The following is a 20,048-nucleotide window of genomic DNA, read 5'->3' as shown; positions in this document are numbered from 1 at the left end:
GAGGGTCACAGAAAGACACTGGATCTCCAATGGGGCAGAGGGAAGGGAGAGGATAGAGCACTAGACAACCAATGAACTAGAGGGTATTGTGACAGGTATTAGTCAGCCCTGGGCTTTTTTGCCAGGTTCACCCTCTGCTAGATACATTATATCTGTGAATAAGTCTAAACAGCTCTAGATATGTACCTAGAAAGAGACACCAGAAGGAAAACAACTTAGACCATTTTAAAGGTCTTCTTAAAACCCATTTATTTAAAGATGCCTTTAATATTTAAATTATCCCTTTGAATACTCTTGCTCTTCTTCTAAAGAATCAGATCACTGTACTCCCCTTCCTTTTTTGTTCTCTATCCTATATTAATTGTATTTCTACCCCAATTCCTTCTTTATCATGTTAGGTTCGTTCTTGTCCTTTTTATGCTACGCCATTTACTTAAGTTGTTTTAATCTTTTTAATTGTAATGTTACTGGTGCTTTTTAATTTCAGTTTGTTTCTCTGATTTTTAACTGTAAATTGCTTAGAAGTTGTATAAGCGATAGTATCAAATTTTAATAAAACTTGGAAGGTAGCAAAACAATGTGACAAGACAATGATGAAAGACAATGGGATGCTTGGCTGCCTAGAGAGGAATAACCAGTAGGAAAAAGGAAGGTTGCTTATATTTATTGTCAACTTGATATACTGCCTATCTGACCAACGGGCCAAGGTGGATTAGGCATTGAATTTCCCTGTACAGTTTGTTAATGTGCTTAGTTTTAGAGGCTAGCCCTCAGTCAAGAGATAAAGAGGCTAGAGGCACTTCAAAAGAAAGCAACCAAAATGGCAGGTTTGTTTAGGAAGACATTAAGAAGAGGCTTAAGAACAGGGCTACTCAATTCTGATCCTCAAGGTCCACAGGCAAGCCATGTTTTCAGGATATCCATAATGAATATGCATGAGAAAAATTTGCATGCACTGCCTTCTTGATAAGCAAATTTCTCTCATGCATGTTCATTGTGGATATTCTGCCTGTGGACCTCAAGGACTGGAATTGAGTAGCCCTGCTTAAGGATATAAGTATGGATACCCTAGAGCAGGGGTGTCCAATGTCGGTCCTCGAGGGCTGCAGTCCAGTCGGGTTTTCAGGATTTCCCCAATGAATATACATTGAAAGTAGTGCATGCAAATAGATCTCATGCATATTCATTGGGGAAATCCTGAAAACCCGACTGGACTGCGGCCCTCGAGGACCGACATTGGACATCCCTGCCCTAGAGGAAAGGAGGGGCATGGGCAATATTAATACACAAGTAACAAAACTTTTTCAAACGAAAGGAAGTTACAGAACAAGGGGGACCTTATATGAAATTGCAGGCAGGTAGACTCAGGAGCAGTCAATACATACAGTATATTAAAGGAAAGGGTGGCTAATGCCTGAAATGGAAATCAAACATAAGAGGAATAAACAGAAGATTCCTCAATAGTAAGCCCATGGAAACCAAACCACTATGTGCTTCATCTTGAAAGAGAGGTGAATTGAATTTTGCACCTCTTAATGTGGCATGGAAGGAGGGAGGGAGGAGAAAGCTACAGATACAAACCTAAAATAAAGTGGTGAAAGGAACGTAAACTGCACAAAACAGCAGTTAGCAACTCTAAAGAAAGGAATACAGGGAAGGGAGTAACCTTGCACCTTGCCTCTGATTCAAGAAAGGGATGTAAGATGGATCTTCAGAAAACTAAACCAATCCCTACTCCAAGCTCTGTTAAAAAAACTCCAGTTTGAGATCAGATCTACTTGCGCACCACCTCTGAAAACATGTCACTTCCAGTTTAGGCTAGGGATGTAAACTGTCTTTAAGCCTCCAGCATTATACAAACAGAAATTGGGTAGCTCCTATTTCTCAGGTGATGCTTCTCAAAGACCAGTCTGTAAGCCAGAAGAGATCTGGGTCCTCCATGAACACAGGACCCTGTTTCAAGATCACCTGGAAAAGGGAGAGTGGGACCTGCCAGAAGACAAATCAAGGACAATCTGGCTAGTCTGGAACCTTATTAACAGGACCATTTGGAGGGTGTCCAAATGGCCATTTCTGGACACCCTCCAAAGGGTCCTGTTAATAAGGGGTCAGGGCAGAAAGACAGACTCCTATTGTGGCCCAAGCTGAACGAGTGCATCTTTGGCTGAAGAATAGGGGACATTTTGCATTTGATCACAGCAGTTCACCAGGGATTAAGATGCAAAGGAACTCAGCTCCCACTCCCCTGGATATAAGATTTTTGACTGAAACATTCTGCTTGTGGGTTTTCCATCTCTGTGATGCGCACCACCAAGAACATCACAAGATGCCACTCTGCCCAGCTGCAGTCAGAAGATGGCCTCTAGGGTTACCAGAATATGTATGAGAAGAGAGATGTGAATACCTCTATGTTTACCGGTCTGTTGATCTAAGTCACTACTGTGACATTGTCGGACATCATCCAGACTGCTTTGTCATTTAAACAGGGGCAAAGGTACTGCAGCACCATGTGCTGGCTCTCATCTGAACATATGGTTGACAGTCCATAACCAAAGAAAAGTCAATGGTGAAAGCTAGAGGGATGCTTGTGTGCATAGGGAGAGGAAAGGTTAGTAGGAAAAAGGAAGCAATGATACTCCCGTATAAGACTCTGGTGAGATCCCATTAGACTATTGTGTACAATTCTGGAGACCACACCTTCAAAAAAAGATCTAATCAGTCTTATATTCTGCTATTTTTCAATTCAAATTCAGAGTGGATTATAACAACCACCACTCTATTAAAGAGAGCACATATACTTAAAATTATTGTGCAAAGAAATAAAATATCAAGAATAACATTTATCAAAAAAAGTAGGTCTTTAAAACTTTATGAAAAATAATGTACAAATTCAGGCTTCTTATTTCTAAAAGAAGACTGTTCTACATCTGAACTGCCTGATAAGAAAATAGTTGTACCAGCTGACTTCCTAATCGCTCTAAAAACAGTTGGAAACTGAAATTTAAAACTACAGGTACTCCGTGTAGTAATAAAATTAGCTGGAATATATAAAAGAGATGTTAATTGTTTTGGAGCATTACCATATAAAGCTTTATGAACTAGATATGATACCTTAAATTTAATCCTGTATTTAACTGGAAGCCAGTGCAATTTGAGCAAAAGAGGTGAAGCTCTTTCAAATTTTCTAACTGGATGGAGCTGGTTCAGAGGGTGGATAGTAAAATAGTCAGTGGTCTTTGTCATAAAACATGTGGGACAAACTTCTCAGTCACGGCACCACAAACGTGGAATTCTCTACCAATTCATTCAAGAGAAGAACGCTCACTGGATAGATTTAAGAGCAACTTAAAATGATATTTAGCTCAGTTATTCAAGCCATCTTCACTACATTTGATGTTTCTTCTTCTTGCAGAGGTCATCTTCCTTATATTCTCTCCATTCTCTTTGATTTCTCCTTATCCTTCCTGCTGTTCTTCCCCTATTCATCTTCTTTCCTATCTAATATTGTATTTCCTCCCCTTCTTCCCTTTTTGGTCCCTTTTAATGTTGTAAATTTATTTTTTATCAATGTGCATCGCTTTGAAATGTGATTAAGCGATTTATCAAATTTTAAATAAAACTTGATACTGTGGAAGAAAGGCGGGAAAGAGATATGATAGAGATGTTTAAATACCTATGTGGCATAAATGCACAGGAGGCAAGTCTCTTTCAAGTGCAAGAAAGAACTGGAATGAGGGGGCACAGGATGAAGGTGAAAGGGGATAGATTCAGAAGTAACCTGAGGAAATTCTTCTTCAGGAAAGAGTGGTGAATTTGTGGAACAGACTCCCAGTAGAGGTGGTATAGATGAAAACGTATCTGAATTCAAGAAAGCTTAGGACAAATATATAGGATCTCTAAGATAGAAGATGGGATAGCATGGATGGACAGACTGGATAGGCCAGATGATCATTATTGGCCTTCATTTTTCCATGTGCCTTTGTACTTCCCTGATTGCAATATGCAGATAAGCCTCCATCAGATCCAGGGAGGTAAGGAACGCACCTGGCCAGAAAAATTATCATTGACCATAGAGTCTCTATGTGAAAGTGAGGGATCCTCAGGGAGGTATCAATTCCTTTCTAGTCAACGATGCAGCACCTTTCTCGGGAATGATAAAATAAATTGAGTATGACACTCATTCCTAATCCAGACAGGAAATGGTTCTATTGCTCTGAGGTGGAGCAATAGCTGTGGGGTAACTTCTCATAACATAAGGGTTGCCATAATGGGACAGACTTAAGGTCTATCTCGTCTGTAATGAGTTGTGGCACCATAAAGGTTGAGCAAGTCCTTTCCAATTTCCTCCTTGCTCACTGTTTTTCAGAAGCCAGCCCTGTGCTGACAGCTGGTCCTCATCTTTTGAGCAGCCATAGCACAAGTTAGAGAATTTGTAACTTCTGTTGCAAGCTACTTAGTATGAAAAAGAAGAACCATTATATGTCAGTGTTGCATGCTACTTCCACAAAAAAGCTATCATGCAGTACTGTTGTACAACCCTGGGAGTCAGACCTGATGTTATCACCGGCAGTCCTCTGCTTTCAGCAATTGTGACCCCTACTATTTCCCCCATTATGCTTGAAGAGACATATAATTCAGTGTAATATTAAGACAAGTTTAAAGGAAGAGTGGATGTTGGGGATGGAAGCAGGAGAAAAAAAAAGAGTAGGCAGACAGAGAGAAGGTGCTGAGAGCAGTGGGGAGAAAAATTAAGATGGTGAGATCCGGAGTGAGAAAGGAGGTAGAGAGGATCATGAGGGAAGAGAGAGACAAAGGTGAGGAAAAACAGAAGATAGAAGAGATGGGTAAGGCACATAAGAAGGAGAGAGAGAGAAAGAGGGGAGATGGGGGTACAGAAAAAAAAGAGGGGGAGGAGACAAAGGAGTTGCATTTGGCTAAGGATAGGAAGAGAGGAAGTAAAAGTGATACAAAGGATAAGAAGAGTTAGATTGGAACTGCCAAGGCTTTACAGGGGTTGAGATATTGGGGGTAGTCAAATCTCCATCATTTTTGTTGTGTGTAGTGGGAAGGAAGGTCTACTGAGCCCCCAGTGCTATTCTTATGAGGACATAATATTATACCCTCACTCCCCAGAAGTGCAATGATTTGGACTCATCTTAGTAAAGTACTGTAAAAATTATTGAGTCTGGCTTCTTGTGGGTTTCATTTCTGTTTCTGGGTGCACATTTGTAATGAACTATCTATTCCATATTTGGGCAAGGGTGGTATGTACTGTATATGGTATGTCTGTGACCCTAACCGAAGTGACATTCTGTTAGTATGTAGTAGATTATATAGCATACAGATTCAGGAAAAATTTCTGGTATGTCAATTTCTATTATATTTTTAACCTGGGGGAAGATTTTTGATTCGGGTGACTTTAGTCACTTTTTCCCAGAAATTGTACATTTTGCACAATATAGAAGGAAAAGCATTTGACTACTGTTTGGGGAAGTTGCAAATTACATTACATTAGTGATTTCTAGTCTGCCTTTACCTTGCGATTCAAGGCGGATTACATAAGAATTGTTATGATATTAAGGAGTACATATTGTTAAAATATTAAGAAGTACTTAAGCAATAGTTTGAACATTTTCTAATTTGCTAAGGAGTAGTTGGTATTTCAGGAGGAGTTCGGAATATGTTTGGTTGTGTTATATTGGTTTTATGTATTTTTTTGAAGAGTAGGGTTTTTGTAAAAAAATTTCTCTTGTTGCATTGTATGACTTCTTGGGGTTTTCAGTTCACAATTGTCTGCATATTTCTATTTAATTTATGGTTATTTATTATGTTTTGGCAAGGGTCATTTTGGATGTGTAACTGGGATAAGTGCAGTATCTTCAGTTTATAATGCAAAAACACCAAACAAAACAAAAGGGCAAGCAGCAGCCTTTTAGCTTTATTCTTTCTGCAGATTCTCTAGCTAACTTGTGGCAGCATCAGAAACATCAGTACAAGGAGAAAACTCGTTCAGGCACTGCTGCTTTGGTGCTAGGTACAAGATAGTGTTTTCTCCTACTGCTGTTCTGGGTATCAAGCTGTGCCTGTTGTTAGAATCTGTAGCTATGAAAAGAAAAGTTTTCGTTTTGCAGAGACAAGCACACCAGAATGCTATTTTGCAGGTATATGGTGGCCACATATAGGTATATGGTGGCCACATATAGGTCTCTTATAGAACAGCAATCAGTGTAAAAGTACATGCAATGACTAGTTCATACTTTGCATGTACAGGGGTGGTATTTTGTGAATCATGGGTGAAGTTTGCATGCACATGTGCTCATTATAAAATACAGGGTGCCCACAAAAACATTCCTTGATTTTAAATGGTTACAAAACTAAAATTCATTGGAATATTCTTTCACCTTTGAAGCTACAGGTTCAACTTATAAAGTTTCATATGGTATCTGTTGATTACATACACTTGATGTGCACCCCACCTGTTACTTGGCAAACATCAATGCGACAATCGAGCTAGACTACTGGCTGCCAATGTGAGGAAGGAGATCGAGAGGGCTTTAAACTGAGGAGAGGGGGAAAGCCGACAGCTGATCTGATGTTGACGCTTTGGACAACAGTATCCAGAACAGATGCTGAACGGGCTGACTGCACGGAGGAAGTAGAGAGACCAGTGGATCTCAGGATCAGACAGCGAAGGAAACAACAGGTAAAGGGAGCTTGCTGGGTGGAGACTAAGGGGCATGGAGACACAGGGGGACTGGGTGGCAATAGGGCAAAAGCTGAGGGCATTATAGGGGCTACACAAGGCGAGGGGGATCGAACAGAGGCCGGGGCCCAGGAGGGGACAAGAAAACCCAGAGGAAAAGCGGGGAAGTGGGGTGGCGGAAATGTGGGGAAGCTGAAAGCTACGAGGGTAAAGGCTATGGGCAAAACAGAAGTACAGGGAACAGGAGAGGCGGCCCAGGTGAATGCAGAGGTGAATGCAGAGGTGGAGGAAAAACGACGGGACCTGCGGTGCTTATACGCAAATGCAAGAAGCCTCATGGCTAAGATGAGTGAACTTGAGGTCGTGGCCAAGGGGGAAGACCTGGATATAATTGGAATTACAGAAACATGGTGGACAGAGGAGAATCAATGGGATGTGGCGCTGCCGGGGTACAAGCTCTACAGGAGAGACAGGACCCACAAGAAGGGGGGAGGCATAGCACTATACATAAAGGACTCTATCTACTCGGTCGGGATGGATATAGCAACGAAGGCAGAGGGGCTGGAATCGCTATGGGTCAAATTGCCGGGAAACAATGGTGCAGGCATAAAACTGGGACTGTACTATCGCCCACCTGGCACGCCGGAAGGACTCGGACACGACCTGGAAGCTGAACTGAGACAGGAGTGCAGGACTGGAAGTGTAACAGTGATGGGAGACTTCAACTACCCAGGGATAGACTGGAGTACGGGTCACTCCAACTGCACTAGGGAAACAGGATTTGTAGAAGCTGTGAGGGACTGCTTCATGGAGCAACTGGTCAGGGAACCGACGCGGGGGTGTGCTACCCTTGACCTCATCCTGAACGGATTAGGGGGGCCTGCAAGAGGGGTAGAAGTAGGAGGACCACTAGGCAACAGTGACCACAATGCAATCAGATTCACATTAGAAAGGGGGACACCCATAGTAAGGAGAACCGCAACAACTGCGCTCAACTTCAAGAAAGGGAACTATGTTGCTATGAGGGAAACGGTGGGGAGGAAGCTCAGAAACATCTTTAGGATGGAGACTGTGGAAAGCGCCTGGACCCTATTCAGGGACACCCTGCAGGAAGCACAAAAAACGTACGTCCCCAGTTTCAGGAAAGGATGCAAGAACAAGCGGACAAAGGACCCGATTTGGATCTCAGCAGAAGTAAAGAAGGCAATAAATGACAAAAAAGTGTCCTTCCGGAGATGGAAAAAGGATCCAACTGAGGAAAATCACCAGGCGCACAGGAAATGCCAAAAAGAATGCCACCGAGAGGTTAGAAAAGCAAAAGGGAAATACGAAGAGGGGCTGGCCAGGGAAGCAAAAAACTTCAAGGCATTCTTCAGTTACGTAAAGGGGAAACGACCAGCGAGAGAGGAGGTGGGGCCGCTGGACGATGGGGAAAGGAAGGGAGTGATTAAGGAGGATAAAGAGGTAGCTGAGAGGTTGAACACGTTCTTCTCGTCAGTTTTCACGAGAGAAGACACATCTAATATACCAGACTCAGAGGAGCTCATGAGTGGGGAACAGGTTGAAAAATTGGAGCATATAGAGGTCAGTAAGGAGGATGTCCTCAAACAGATAGACAGATTAAAATGCGGCAAATCACCGGGTCCGGACGGGATCCACCCAAGGGTTCTGAAGGAACTAAGACAAGAAATAGTGGGCACAATCCAGCATGTTTGTAACCTATCCTTGAAAACTGGAGAGGTACCAGAGGACTGGAAATTGGCGAATGTCACACCTATATTCAAGAAGGGATCGAGGGGTGACCCCGGGAACTACAGGCCGGTGAGCCTGACTTCAATTATAGGGAAGATGGTGGAAGCTATGATAAAAGACGGCATTTGTGAGCACATTGAGAGAAATGGCCTACTGAGAACAAGCCAGCACGGATTCTGTAAGGGAAGGTCGTGCCTAACGAACCTTCTGTACTTCTTTGAGGGAATAAGCAGTCGGGTGGACAATGGGGAACCCATCGACATCATTTACCTCGATTTTCAAAAGGCTTTCGACAAGGTACCACATGAAAGGCTGCTTAGGAAACTGTGGAATCACGGGGTGGGAGGGGATGTGCACAGATGGATCGAGCACTGGCTGTCGGGTAGACTGCAGAGGGTCGGAGTAAAGGGCCAATATTCTGACTGGCGGGGAGTCACGAGCGGTGTGCCACAGGGATCGGTGCTGGGGCCGTTACTCTTCAACATATTTATCAATGACCTGGAAAAAGAGGCAAAGTGCGAGGTTATAAAATTTGCAGACGATACGAAACTGTGCGGCAGAGTTAACTCCAGGGAGGAGTGTGAGGACCTGCAAAGGGACCTAGACAAGCTGGAAGACTGGGCAAACAAATGGCAAATGCGCTTTAACGTGGAAAAATGCAAAGTCATGCATATAGGGAAAAAGAACCCGTTGTTCAACTACAAATTGGGGGGGGCATTGTTGGGAGAAAGCAATCTTGAGAGAGACTTGGGTGTGCTGGTGGATGCATCACTGAAGCCATCTGCACAGTGCGCAGCGGCCTCAAAAAAAGCCAACAGGATGCTGGGCATCATAAAGAGGGGCATAACTACCAGGACGCGGGAAGTCATCATGCCACTGTATCGAGCGATGGTGCGTCCGCATCTGGAATACTGCGTTCAATATTGGTCGCCGTACCTCAAGAAAGACATGGAGGTACTTGAGAGAGTCCAAAGGAGAGCAACGAAACTGGTAAGAGGGCTGGAACACTACTCATATGCTGAGAGGTTAGATAGGCTGGGGCTCTTCTCTCTGGAAAAAAGGAGGCTCAGGGGTGATATGATAGAGACCTTCAAGATCATGAGGGGCATAGAGAGGGTGGATAGGGACAGATTCTTCAGGCTGAAGGGGACAACAGGTACGAGGGGGCACTCGGAGAAACTGAAGGGAGATAGGTTCAGAACGAATGCAAGGAAGTTTTTTTTCACCCAGAGGGTCGTGGACACTTGGAATGCGCTACCAGAGGAAGTGATCAGGCAGAGTACGGTACAGGGATTCAAACAGAGACTGGATGGATTCCTGAGGGATAAAGGGATCATGGGATACTGAGAAAGCTAACCAGAAAATAAATGTAGAAACCCAACCAGGTCGTGCAGGTGCAAGACCGGAGGGCTAGGACTTTGATGGGAAGATAGGACTCAATTAGGAAACCGAGGTGGCATGGGGTCCCTTCTGGTGATTTAAACAGGTCGTGACCTGTTTGGGCCGCCGCGGGAGCGGACTGCTGGGCAGGATGGACCTATGGTCTGACCCGGCGGAGGCACTGCTTATGTTCTTATGTTGTACCAGACTCCAAAGAATATCCGGCGTGATCACGCTTATAGCTTCAGTGATGCGTTCCTAAAGATCATCCATAGTTGTAGGTAGTGGAGGTACGTACAATCTATCTTTCACGTACCCCAAAGGAAAAAAGTCATAAACAGTAATGTCCGGTAATCTCGGGGGCCACTTGAGGAACACCTGGTCATTTTGTCGCATTGCATTGTCTGAAGGTTGTAACTTCTGCACCAGTTGCAACTTATAAGGGTGAAAGTGCAAGTGATTGTGTAAAATCTTGCTAACTGTGTTTTTGGGACTTGTATTTGCTGTCATCTTAATTATAAACATATTCTAATAAGTTTTGATTTTGTAACCTTTTAAAATCAAGGAGTGTTTTTGTGGGCACCCTGTACAGTAAACTATAGGCTTACTTGCATAATTAAGCAAAATCATTTATATCTATTTGAGAGCAGATGTTAAATGTCTGCCCTCACAAGGAAGGTGAATTTCTGCTGCTCAATAGTATTTAATAAAGACATTTGTGTGGAAATTCTATAAAAGGGTTCCTCTACTTGCTCACCGCAAGGCCTGTTCTAACATGGAATTTGGATGGTCATAATCTGTAACAGAATATTAGCCTAATGTGGTATTGGCATACCTAACATTTAGGCTTGCAATTATCCTAGTCATAAAGCAGCAGGGACATATATAACCTACAATATTTTGTAAGTTACATGAATTAAGAGGGAGCCCTGTCCCATGCTTCCCCCCTCCCTGCAAATAAGTAGTATGTAAACAAAGCAGGTATTTGCAGAATAGCACTTAGGCAGGTAACTGCACAAATACCTGTTTTAAGTGCTAGCATTCTAGACATTTATATATACAATAGGTACAGAATTGCCTTTATAAGTATCTAGAAGTCTTTTTAAAATAGTACTTAAGTAGGCATCTCCTTGCCCCCATAAATCATGTGTCCTGTTATAAAATTGTTCTCAAAATGCATACATTGTGGAGAAGATGTCCAAGATGCAGGCCTTATTGAAGATACAGTCATAAAATCCACATAATAAAATGTCTAGGACCCATAAGATGGGAACTATGGACCCAACATAGTCCGTGTTTCGATGACCCTGTCTTCCTCAGGGGTCCCTAAGAGTTCTAAGTCAAAGAACGTGAATCAAAGACTGAGAACAATCCTGCTCGAAAGCTAGAGCTCTCAAGCAGGATTGTTTTCAGCCTCTGATCCACATTCTTTGACTTAGGACTCTTAGGGACCCCTGAGGAAGACAGGGTCGTCAAAACACGGATAGTGTTGGGTCCACAGTTCCCATTTTATGGGTCCTAGACATTTTATCATGTGGATCTTATGACAGTATCTTCAATAAAGCCTGCATCTTGGATATCTTGTCCATAGTGTTTTTGTTTGCTCTTTGATTCTGTGGCGTACCAAGGTCAATTTCTGTTTGTTTATACATTATCAAATTTTATATCCCGGTATTAATGTGCAGGGGGAAGAATTTCTCAAGAAAATAATTTCTTGAAGGATAATTATTAAAAAGGAGCATTAAAATATATCTGAATTTTAACATTCTGTTACAAAGTCATATAGAACATTTTTGGCTGCATCTTACCAAAAACAAATCTTTTAGGATTTCTTCATCCCTGTTATAACGTTGATATCGAAGTAAGTTCTCAAAAATAAATCACCTTTCTGATTGGTTAAAATATATGCTTCACTGGAAATTTCTGAAGTGTTTATCCATTGTCCCTCACAGCTGATCACAAAATTTCAGGGAGACAATACTATGAGAAAGTTAACTGCTGAGCTAAACCCTAATACAGATGACTAGTTGTAAGGTAGCTGTTCAAATCTCCTCCCCACCGCCAAACAATCTAGTAGACACTTCTTACCGAATGAAGCTTCTGGTATAGGCCACATGCATTGCATACATATCCACCATTTGCATTCTTTCGCCAGAGAGAAGTCTTTGTGGTTAGGCAATTGGCACAGAAAACACCGGAGCCTCTACGCCTCTGAAACAGCAAAGAGAGAAAGACAAAGCGGGTCAAGGGTGAGTCACATGATCTGTGAAGTGAGGCCTAATCAAAACAGACATTTTATCTTTCCACTGGCAGCAATGCCTTTAAGAAGGTCAGGTTCAGTTATGATTCTGAGGCACCGCTTATTTTCATTATAATTAATCCTAGAATGATGGATGAGGTGCCCAAAACACTAAGGCCTTTTTCCACAGTAAGAGTTTTAACTTTTTGAACTTTAGGAGTGTGTGCTTATTGTATAACATTTCCTTTCTTTTAAAATTCTGAGTTTTGTTCTTTTAAAATTGATTTTCAAATGAAACCAAAATTCTGATATGATTTACATAGTAGCAAACAAATTAGTAACAGTGTAATTAAGTATGATCACAGGGACAATATGACACATTTCTATCTCAGCATTTGGTAAGAAACTTTATTTTTATTTTTTTAGTAGACCAAGACATCCAGTTGAAATCTGCTTTGATTTTCTCTGCAATTCACAAATTTTACAAGGTGTAGCCTTACAATCTGTTTAGCTACAATTTGCATATAAAGGGAACAATTCTATAAAGGTATCAAATTGGAGCCTACTTCCTTTTATAGTTTTTCGCATAACCAGGTATATACAGTGGAGTGCAAAAGTCTGGAACCACTTGTGAATTTTGCATTCTTTCAACTTTTTGACCTTTTAATTTTTTTTGATGATCCAATAAATTTGTTTGTGTATCACATTATAAGTGATACATATGGCTATTACATTCAACTTTTTATTCTAGCTTGGCCTTCAGTTTTGGAGTTTATTTGTTAAAGTTGCCATGTTAATAGATTTTCTGCATAAATCGAGTAATGTACTTCACTGGCCAAAAAGTACATACAAGTGTCATCTATCCTTCATATTCATGTAGGTGACCTTGAAAAAGGCTTTTTTGTGTGTCAATGATGGCTCAGTATTTGGTGGGCCACCCTCTGTTCTTGATCACTTGTCTGCACCATGTCTGCATTGAATGAACCAGTTTGATGAGGTAATCATGGGTGACAATGCAGACCAGACTGCAAGGAGTGACTCAGTCAACTTACATTTTGATGTTGGATATCTCTTGGGAATCTCCAGGCAATCTTGTGCCACACATTCTTGATTGGATTCAGATCCAGAGATTGGGCAGGCTAGTCGATGGACTCGATGTTTGGAGTGATGGCAAGGTGCATTGTCATCTTGGACCAGGAACTGACCTGGAAACAGCTGCTGAGATGATGGTATCATGCACTTTTGCAGTATTGTGATGTACTTGGTCCCATTGACTATTCCATCAACGATGTGTAGACATCTAACACCACTGTCAGTCATGAAGCACAGACCATAACTTTCAAAGGATGTTTCACAGTGAGGCTTTAACTCCTCTCCAGGAAACCTCTTCACATAGGTGTGGGATTGGTTACCAAATAGGAAGAAGGTGCTTTCATGTCTGAAAAGCACCTTTTCCCACGCTTCACATGTCCAGCTTGAGTCCTTTCACATCCAATCAATCCAGGAGTGCCTTTGGACGTCAGTCATCATACTTTGCAGCCACACAGACCAAACTGCAGGTACCAGTGACAAACTGTTAATGAGCTGACACTGACATGACACTCTGACCACTCACGTAGAGCTGAGGCGAATTCAACTTGCGAATGGTCAACTAAATGTGTCAAAGCATGGTCTTGGCATGATGTTAATGCATGTGGACAACTGGACTGAGGCTTGTCTACCATTGAACCCATTACTTTCTTATTTTGTACAATCTAAATTTACTACCACACTGTGATTGCAGTCAACTTTGCTGGCAATCTGGCGGCATGAAAATCCTTCCTCACTCATCACTGGCACATGAACACACTCCTCCAAAATCAGGTTCCTCGTCTTGTTCATGGTTGATGCAGAAAGTGTGTGAAACCCAAAAGCCTGTGCTTTTTATAGCTGCCCTGCAGATATCTGGCTTCTGATTGGTCAGAAATAATGTGTGTTGATAAGACAACCTAGATCCAGTTTTGAAGCATGATCTGCAAAAACTATTATATCTATTTTCCAGTAGCAATAAAATTGTAAAATTAGAAACAAGTGATCTTAAAAAGTTGAGCCAAATAGCCAAATTATCGCTTATAATGCAGTACACAAACAAATCTATTGGGTCAACAAAGAAATTCAAATAAAAGGTAAGGAAGTTGAAAGAATGCAAAATTCGCAACTGGTTTCAGACTTTTGCACACTACCGTAGAAACATAGATACATGATGGCAGATAAATGCCAAATGACCCGTCCAGTTTGCCCAACCACAGTATCCACTTTCTCCTCTTTTTCCTATGAGATCCCATGAACCTGTCACACACTTTGATTTTAGACACAGTCTGTCTCCACCACCTCTAACGTGTGAGACTATTTCATGTATCTAAAATGTGCAGGTTTAGTGCAATAGGGCTGGTGTAAATGTTCATGCCTAGATGCTAGAGATAAGTGGGAAACTGATCGTATTCTGTGCCTAAGTGTGAGTTCTGCCCAGACAACATTCATATTTATGCCCGCCAGTAAAATCTATGCTATGGAAGATATGCATGTTTACAGAAGAGTACCTAGTATATGCCTATGTATACAGTATATGCTGGTATTCTAATCATTTACACACATATTGGTAATGCCCTCTTTATAGTTTTATAGATTACAAAACTTTCAGAAAAGAAATAAAGACTATACTTTTCAAAAAATCCCTGAAAAAGTCCTAATCTCTCAAGCTTCCTTCTTTCATCCCTCTAATCCCCCGAACTCCCAAATCAACCTGCTCTACTCTTTTTTTTCCCCAAAAAGGACCAGAAATCTTTTTGTAAAACACCCTCTTTAACTCTTTTGTAATCCGCCTTGAACCACAAGGTAATGGCGGAATAGAAATCCCTAATGTAATGTAATACAAATTGTAGCTAAAGAGCCCTCTTTAAACACTTTCCACAGTTCAAAACAATGGATATTTTTCATTTAAATATTTCTTTGATTTTATTTTCCTTCTTTCAAGCAAAGGAGAATTCAGCTACCTCATCATATGAGCTGATTTTATAGCAGGCTAAATCGTATATTCATCAAGTTGAAGTAATAATCCAAAAGACACAGACACATTTATGTGGGTTGTCATTCGTTTAAAGAGAAAATTACTTCATAAAGTTTCTCATTTAAACAAGAGTCAGACTGTATTGCCAGTCATTACAAATGCTACGTAGCAGGAAACTGCATTCTCTTGCTGTTGAACCAAAGCAAAACCTTCAACTCTGATGTCTTCCAACAATAAAGAAAGTTCCTTGATAAAGGCTAACAAGATAAGGGAAGGGATAATCAGGGAGCAGAAACTAATTTCATTAAAAGCTAAAAAAATTTACCAGCAACAGAGACTGCAAATTTCAGGATTTGATCAAATACAGTATAAGCAATTTAACTTCAGACTCCATTGTAGTCTAGTAGCTGCCAAAATAATACAATGGTTATAATTGTACTCTGATATATTTCAAATGGCATGCTTTCCTCACACAATTTTGGCTTCAACACTGGAGCATTTTCTTGGCATGGAAAGGGTATTAGCTACATTGTGGAACACCCAATGAAGATATCACTAAAATGTTCTGGTGAGCAGCCAGTTCCCTATAGAGTCATTTTTCCATCCAGATGCAAGTGCTATCAGAGGTCCTCAACAGCTACACTAATTGTGATCTTGCAGTTGGTGATGCACGTTCTCTAACATCTGACATTCTCCATCAATCACCAACACAAAGGAAATGAATGAAATGCAAAGAAATGAAGGCTGGTGAGCTGCAAAGCTATAAAAATCAAGGATGAGTGTAATAAAGATTGGGGGAAATGTTTTTAGTAAGCACAAAGTCAGGCTGACAATTACCTTTTGAAACCAGGAGCATTTTTTTTCAGTTCAGCAGGCTATACTGCTTTCAATGATAAAATAAATATAGTTTTGTCATTAATTCACGCTCCCTGTCCTTTTCTTTTAGAAGGCATATTTATGAATGATTTGCATTTGTCTAAATTTCAATCCCACTGATTACTCAATTCAGTCATATTGGGCAGTACTTTATGGTATGATATACCTTTTTGCAAGTCTATAAAAAGCATCCTGCTGTCAAGTTAACTAACATTTGTGTACATAGAGACCAGTGTGCAGAGCAGAAAGGCACACCTGATATTAAGTGAAAACCTCACTGGATGCATGGATAAAAACCAAGAACAAAATTAGTTACATCAATCCAAACCGAGATCAGAATCAAATCTGTATCAAACAGGTATAAAAATGACTGGTTAAAGAAATATGTGCAGATGAATTAGTCTTTTAAATAGTAATTAAAATACATGTTCAACAGATTCCAATGTTGTAAAGGTTTCTCCTGTAAGAACAACTTGAACACCTGTTCGCATATCCTTCAATAAAACTCTGTCACTATAAAAGGTTCCTTGAGAGAACCTTTTCTTTTCTGTCGGCCAAAATGAATACATGGCTTGCAAAAATTGTTTTAGAATCTTCCTCCTATCTAGACTTTAGAAAACAGATTGTAATATAGAAGAGAGATGTCTAGGTATGTATATGTTTGGATAGATTATTTTGTGGATATGGGGAGGGACGGGAGGTGGGTGTGGGAATGAAAATATGTATAATAACGTTGTTTAAGAATGTCAAGTGAGTTATGTGAATCATTTGTAATAATATTGTACACTTGTTGAAAGAAATAAAATGAATAAAGATTAAAAAAAGAAAAAAGAAAAAAAAAGAAAACAGATAAAAACAGATCTATTTAACAGGCTAGGATCTTAATGTTATTTTTTAATCCATCTTTTACCTTTTAAACTGTTTGTACTTCTCAATATAGTTAATATTTTATTATGAAGAACTTTTAGAAGTTTTTAATCTGATGTATGCATTTGTATTGCTTATATTGCATTGTATGTACTGTGTTTGATTGTTGTAAACCGCCTAGAACTTTCAGGTATGGTGGTATATAAAAATAAATTATTATTATTATTATTTCATTTCTTAAGAGTTCTGGTAGATAAGAGCTGACTCACGTGAAGGTGGTGATACTACAGAACAATAAGGATATGTAGCCCTAAAATTTTCATTTTGTTTAGTTTCCTGGTGTTGTGTATGGGAATTTTTGATCTGTTTAGTGGGATATTTTTTTTTTTTTGCTTTGTTTTGGGAGTAATGTAGGTAGATTTATGGGTATAACAAATTAGTGCTACATAAACAAGTCAAGTGCATATCTCATATCTAGGACACCATAAATACCTTACCATGGATTCTGTAATTTTTGCCAGTTTATATTAAGACAGAGACCAGAGCTATATGAAATATTTTATTATAGAAATAGAAAAATATAATTCACAAGCCAGCAGTAAATAACTAATTATTTGTTTACAATATCTCTGAATACATACATATATCTCATTACATAATTATTACACAATAATCCCTAAGTAAATGAGCAAATATAACTACCGGTACTTCTTACACACTAGGTATAATTCCTTATAATAATAATTCCTAAATAGCAGCAATCTAAAAATAGCTTATCACCACAGAGCTTAACTTTCCTTATCCCAAAGACAATAGAATTCCTTTCTCTCACCCTCAGATTAGGCCTTAGCAGAATTGGGGAAACTGAATCCTTCTTTCCTCAGCGCAGCAGTGGATAGAATTCTTCTGTTCAGGAAGAGTCTGTTAGTCACTGGAAAAGCTGCAAATTAGGTCTGCCACAGTTTCCTTATGTGAGGTGAAAACCAGGTCTGTATCTAAGTCCTGTTTTCTTCACTCTCTGGAAGAGAGCTAATCACAAGAGGTAACATCAGATTTTTTTTATTATTATAGAAGGTGTGCAGAGAGACCTATGCTAAGATCCAAGCTTCCTTACACCTCAGCACAGACTAACAATTAATTAGGACCTTCTCCTTAGTTCTCATCAGATGACCTCCCTCTAACCAATCCAGAAACAATCCCAATTAGTAGCCTTTCTGATTATTCGTGTACCAGCCTTCAGAGAGAGGTGCCTCAGTAGATAAGAGAGAGACACATACCAATCATGTCAGCTCATCCCTCCTACAACTTTCCCAATAGCTGAGCCGGGCAGATGTCCTTGACTAAAGAAACACAGAGTTCTTGTAAACAAGTCCAGAATGCACCTGGCAGGGAGCAGAGATGACAAAGATGATTTCTTCTATTCTTGCAAAAAAATGGTTCATGCTTTGTGACATCATAGAGGCCTAACTCCAGGAGTGAGAAGAAGGAACAACCCCTACAATGTCAAAGTGTGAACTCCAATATTTTTCCCAGTCATTTCAGCTTGAAAACAACATGAAACATGGCAAAAATTTCTCATGTCATTTCAAATAAATGCACAACCCTACAAAGCATGGTCTTCCTTTAAAATTAATTGGAAAGTTTTATAAATGATAAGAGACTCCTGTCAATTAGGAAACTTTTCTCACTAACCTTTGAATACAGCATACTAGTGCAATCAATTTTCTTTTGTACACTGCTATCAATTACTTTTTGAATATGGTATTGGAGATGGAGGTTTAATACTATATGTGGTTTCTGATGTAGGCCAAATAAGAGATGCAGTAGAAGTCTAGAGTAATTATGATGAGAATTAAGATTGATTTTCATGTGTATAAAATGAATTTGTTTCGCTATCAGGCTGCAGGAAAGCCAAACCATTGCCATTTAAATATTTTAAGACTTGTTCTAATTATGATTTGTGGCCTTGTAATCAGTTAAAGGGATTTTGTGGCATGATCTTAAAGGATAAAACATATTATTCTCTGTTTCTCTATTTGGTTATTTAATAAAATTATGGTTTGGCTTCAGTTTTCACTGCAAGGTCTTTCAGTAGTAGAAATATTTTTTTGAGACAGACATCATACAATAGTTATTCAAATGAAGAAAAGCAGTGCGATTGGGGAGGCAGAATTTGAAAAATCTGAAGTAGAGAATGACACGGGGACAAATATTTTTCCCGTCCCAGCGAAACTCATTTTCCCATCCCATTCCCGTGAGTTCTTTTCCTGCCCCTGTCCCATTCTGCAAGCTCTGTCCTCATCTGCACAAGCCTCAAACACTTTAAATCATAAGTGTTCGAGGCTTGTGCGGTTAAGGCAGAGTTTACAGAAATGGGTCAGGGACAGCGACAAAACTCACAGGCATGGAAAATTGGGTTCCTATGGTGACAAATTTTTCCCCTTGTCATTCTCTAATTTGATGTCCACTCCATCTGTTATTTACTCCTCTACCTCTCTGGATAGTGGTCATTTATCATCCTCCCGACAAGTCAACTTCCACCTTTCTCAGAGTTTGATTCCTAGCTTTCTGTCTTCCTTGATTCATCTTTTCCCTACCTCCTTGGGGATTTTAACATTCAAGCTAATGATCCTTTCTACACTTATGCCTCTAAGTTTCTTGATTTAACATCCTTATTTGACCTCCAGTTATGCTTGACTACCAGTACTCATCAGCGTGGTCAATCTTGTCTTCTTCTCTAACTGCTTCCCCTCTAACTTCTGCACTTCACTACTCCCCATCTCTATCACCTGTTAACCTTTACACTTACTCTCCTTCCCCTTCAGCCATGCCCAGTCATCAACAACAGGTTTTAAAATCTTCAATACCTCGATCCTTCCATGCTCTCCATCACTGTTTCACCTCTCCTTACATCCACTATGTTATCCAAGTCTGTCGACTCTTATCTTCTCTGCTCTGGACACCCTTGCTCCCCCCCACATTTCCCACTCTGTCAGGCACACCAAGTCTTAGCTCACTGCCAGTATCTGCTACTCATGTTCCCGTTCCGCAGAGCACCTTTGGTTTAAATCTCACACACATACTGACTTCCTACACTTTAAACTTATGCCTACCTCCTTCAATTCTGCTCTTACACTGGCTAAGCAAGACTACCAAACCCAGTTAGCTAACTCTTTCTTCCAACC

At 40.3% G+C, this 20,048-nt stretch overlaps 1 protein-coding gene across 5 annotated transcripts in view; it reads right to left on the bottom strand.

Moving 5' to 3' along the window:
* The window catches only part of TRPS1 (transcriptional repressor GATA binding 1), a 524,235-nt gene that overhangs the window by 5,365 nt on the left and 498,822 nt on the right, over positions 1-20,048 (bottom strand). For all 5 annotated transcript variants that reach the window (XM_033933036.1, XM_033933038.1, XM_033933037.1 and 2 more), the window contains one exon: positions 11,924-12,046. In XM_033933036.1, coding sequence (XP_033788927.1) covers positions 11,924-12,046 — 123 coding nt within the window. The remainder of the gene's footprint in view (positions 1-11,923; positions 12,047-20,048) is intronic.

Source organism: Geotrypetes seraphini, chromosome 2, assembly GCF_902459505.1.
Source record: "Geotrypetes seraphini chromosome 2, aGeoSer1.1, whole genome shotgun sequence".
Classification (NCBI taxonomy): Eukaryota; Metazoa; Chordata; class Amphibia; order Gymnophiona; family Dermophiidae; genus Geotrypetes; species Geotrypetes seraphini.
Note: the sequence above shows the minus strand (reverse complement) of the source record. Positions and strands in the feature narration are given on the sequence as shown.